The sequence below is a fragment of the Cebus imitator genome, unplaced genomic scaffold (assembly GCF_001604975.1).
Source record: "Cebus imitator isolate Cc_AM_T3 unplaced genomic scaffold, Cebus_imitator-1.0 Scaffold35, whole genome shotgun sequence".
In the NCBI taxonomy this organism is placed as follows: domain Eukaryota; kingdom Metazoa; phylum Chordata; class Mammalia; order Primates; family Cebidae; genus Cebus; species Cebus imitator.
This window is the reverse complement of record NW_016107350.1, coordinates 6,536,997-6,540,636: the sequence shown is the minus strand read 5'-3', so window position 1 is coordinate 6,540,636 and position 3,640 is coordinate 6,536,997. Positions and strand designations below refer to the sequence as shown.

The 3,640-nt window shown below is 43.0% G+C and overlaps 1 protein-coding gene across 1 annotated transcript; it reads left to right on the top strand.

The window, feature by feature from the left end:
* The first annotated feature begins 2,134 nt into the window (after positions 1-2,134).
* Positions 2,135-2,743, top strand: LOC108301524 (putative TAF11-like protein ENSP00000332601). The gene has a single exon (XM_017524651.2). It carries the CDS (start codon positions 2,135-2,137, stop codon positions 2,741-2,743), a length of 609 nt encoding a protein of 202 aa, XP_017380140.2.
* The last annotated feature ends 897 nt before the right edge of the window (positions 2,744-3,640 follow it).

The window sequence follows — 3,640 nt, the reverse complement described above, 5'->3', positions numbered from 1 at the left end:
AAAAGACACATAGAGAGAGAGCCTATTGATCGTGCAGGTTTGCTTCATGTGGTGATATTACCAGTGCTCCTATAGCCCTCCAAATTTAGTATAAAACACTGGTTTAGAGTATTCTTGATTTTATGCTTTCTATAGGTGATCTACTCAGAAAATCAAACCTGAATACAGAAACATAGAAAAGAAAGTATTAAGATGTGAAAGAAAGCAGGTTCATCCAGAGTTATAAAGTTATTCTGTAGTCGCCTTGTACATACTCTACCATTATTAAGGGAATAAATACCTGAGATTCATCATAAAATAAAGACCTGAGATTGATTATGGAATCACTGTGAACCTTCCCAGCATAGCTCGCGGATACCCACAGTGCTATTTCTGTCTGTTTCCGTTTGCCATGTACCCCCTGAATCACAGAGTACGAGCAAAAGGGATCTAAAAGCCCCCACAGTTCAGCTCTAATATTGAATAGAGAATAACATCAAGTATTTTTTTCTGAAGCCAAATATACCCCCCAAACGTGTTGCTTTCTTTCTTTTAAACTTAGCTTTTGCTCTCAAAATAGTACTTTGGTACATAGAACATCATTGATTGGGTGAGTATTATAGAAATTTTTGAACTTTACCAAGAATGGGGAAACTCTATTTCACACCACCATATTATGATTTATAAATAATATGCTTTCATTTTACCAACTTCCTTGTTAAGGAGTTAGACTAGTGGGTCTGACGGAGGGACATGGAGGGCCGAAGTGCTTGAGCAACCAAAATAAGTAAGATCCAAGGATCTCACTGTCTCCCTGTCTTTATATTGCTCTGAGCTCACTCCTTTCTCATGGCACTGGGGAGTCCTGGAAGCTGTGTTCTGGCAGATGTGGCAGGCCTAGCACTCTCTGAACATTGGAAGTACAGAGAACCTTGCCCAAGCAACCTGAGGTGGTGACAATCATCCACAGAGAGCAGCGAGGGTAGTGATTGGACACACAAGGCTAGAACGTTTATCTGATGCCCTCCACCCCCTGCCTCCCGCCCCCGGCCACAGAACTCAATGCTTTTCATGGAGTCTGAGAAAACCTGAACTGCCGAAGACAGAAACGAGTTCCCATCAAGGTCTCAGAGGTCAATTCAGGAGCGGAACAACAGTGCTGTTTTTTCAGAGAAGAAAAAATGGATTGGCTGAGAAGATTTAGTGTCTTTACACATTCTAAATCTTCTCAATATTTAATATCATATAGCCACAGTTCTCTAGAAAAAAATTTGTAGAAAGTGGTATCTTTCCAGGAAAAATCTTTGACAGCTTTCATGGTTGGTTGTATTACATGTTAATAACAATGTAAGTTTACTGGAGCTTGCCTGCCTTTGCCCCCTCACAAAAGTACTCAGCATGTGCCAAATACAGTTTAAACAATCTATCTGCTCTGTTTCCAAGTGCATAGCGTCTAAGGTCTGGTCTTCAAAAGTACAAGTTCAAGAGTACCAAATAACAAAATGTTATACCCCAATTAGACAAGTTTAAATAATAATTTAAGAATAATAATAATTTAATGGAATTATGTTTTCTATGAAGAAGGATACAAAGTAGAGTGATAACTTTCATATTTAGCAAAGAAGGGGGCCAGGCTCTCATAAAATGAATGCAGATAGATCTTCTGTAATAGTTTCATAACTATCATGAATATTGGAGAGACACGTTATACAATTTCAAGTTAGTGCCACGTTTAGGAATATCTAGCAGTCTATTTGATAAAGAAACATTTTCTTTNCCACGCAGCCAGGCCCTGGAGGTCCCTTGTGCGACTTTGAGTAGGAGGCAATCCCTCGGCCTAGTGGAACTTCTGACCTGTGAGCTGAGGTTTGTTTTAAAGTCCCCAAATTTATGAGAATTTATTCTGCATTGATCTTAAACTAATACACTCTCGATCCACAAGTTTCTTCACATTTCGGAAGTGAGAAAACCAGCATGTGTGTTTGTGTGTGGGAGGGGGAGGCAGAGAACTCTGTGCAGTTGGGGCTGAGCTATAAACTCTGTGCAGTTTAGAAACACAGCAGCTAAAGTCTTTGAAACTTTCTCGTTGCAGTTCCATAGTCTAACCACCCCCGCTGGATGTTCGGCCTCTACAGCGCTGCCATGGACTAGATCCATGGACTACATCCGCGTCTCAGCCGTGGAGACAGGCAGGCAAACAGGTGTGTCTGCTGAGATGTTCACCATGCCTCGAGGTCTGGAGGCCAGCAACAAGGTTGGAATCCCAGAGGACCTAGATGGGAACTTGGAAGCATCCGGTAAGCTCAGGAGTCAGGACGTTATGGACCTCACAGCAGATGACAAGGAAGCCTCAGCCTCAGCTCCTCCGGCATCCAAAAGACTGAAAACAGATACCAAAGGAAAGGAGAGGAAGCCCACCGTGGATGAAGATGAGGCTCAGAGAATGACAACCCTGCTGTCTGCCATGTCTGAGGAGCAGCTGGCCCGCTATGAAGTGTGTCGCCGGTCAGCTTTCCCAAAAGCACGCATTGCACGTCTGATGCAGTCTATTACTGGCAGGTCGGTGTCTGAGAACGTGGCCATTGCCATGGCTGGAATAGCCAAGGTCTTGGTGGGAGAGGTGGTGGAAGAGGCCCTGGACGTGTGTGAGATGTGGGGAGAATCGCCGCCGCTGCAGCCCAAGCATTTGAGGGAGGCTGTTCGCAGGTTGAAGTCGAAGGGCCTCTTCCCCAACACCAAGTACAAGAAAATCATGTTCTTCTAGGCCCAAGGCCAGAGGAAAGGTCTGTTTGTGCAGGAAGAAGTACTGCATCCATCTTCTTATGACAGGACTGAGTTTGCTGCAGCTTCTGCCTCCCAGTCTACCCTGGATTTACCCACGGTCTTCACGTCTTTCTCAAACTCTGACATTGACCTTCCCTAGAGGAAGACAGTGACTTGTTTTGTAATCACTTTGACTAAACATTTGGGCTTCCTAGGGCATATAGAGGCATTTTTCTGTGTCTTCCTAGTTGGAAGAAGATAGGTGCATGGCCTGGAGTTTTCTGTGGGCGGGGAGATGCTTTCAGAAAGGGAACTTACACGGTTTTACACTGAAGCCTGGAGTTGCCGTGTCTTAGCTTTTGTCATTATATCTGCTTTCAGCAAGTGAAGCCTGCAGAGAGTTTTTCCTTGTGTTATTCTATCCTGAAGGCTGTGTCCTGAGCAGAAGCACTGCAATGGTTGTCTTTGTGTGTATTTTGAATTCTTGTATGGGTTTTTTTTTGAGTCATGATTGAACTGTTTCCAATCTGAGGAAATAAAAGCAAAACCATGAAGCGTTGTTTTTCTCTTATTTGACTGTTCTCATATTCCTCCCTACTTTGCTTTATGTCAGTAAGCGATCTTCTACATTACTGGAAATTAACATAGCCTAGGAGAATCCTATAAGACTAGAGAGAGAGAATGTCCTCACACATTCAAAATCTTCTCAGTATTTAATATATAGCCACAGTTCTCTAGAAGGAAATTTGCAGCAAGCCGAATCTCTCCAGGAAAAATCTTTGACGGCTTTTATGGCTGGTTATATTTCATGTTTATAACAATGTAAGTTTTCCTGGAGCTTCATGGCCATTCTTAAAGCCTATCTCATAATGTACATTTGGCGACTGCCTAGACAAAT

Coding starts and splice junctions, on each gene's coding strand:
- LOC108301524 (XM_017524651.2), top strand. CDS start 2,135: ATGGACTACATCCGCGTCTCAGCCGTGGAGACAGGCAGGCAAACAGGT.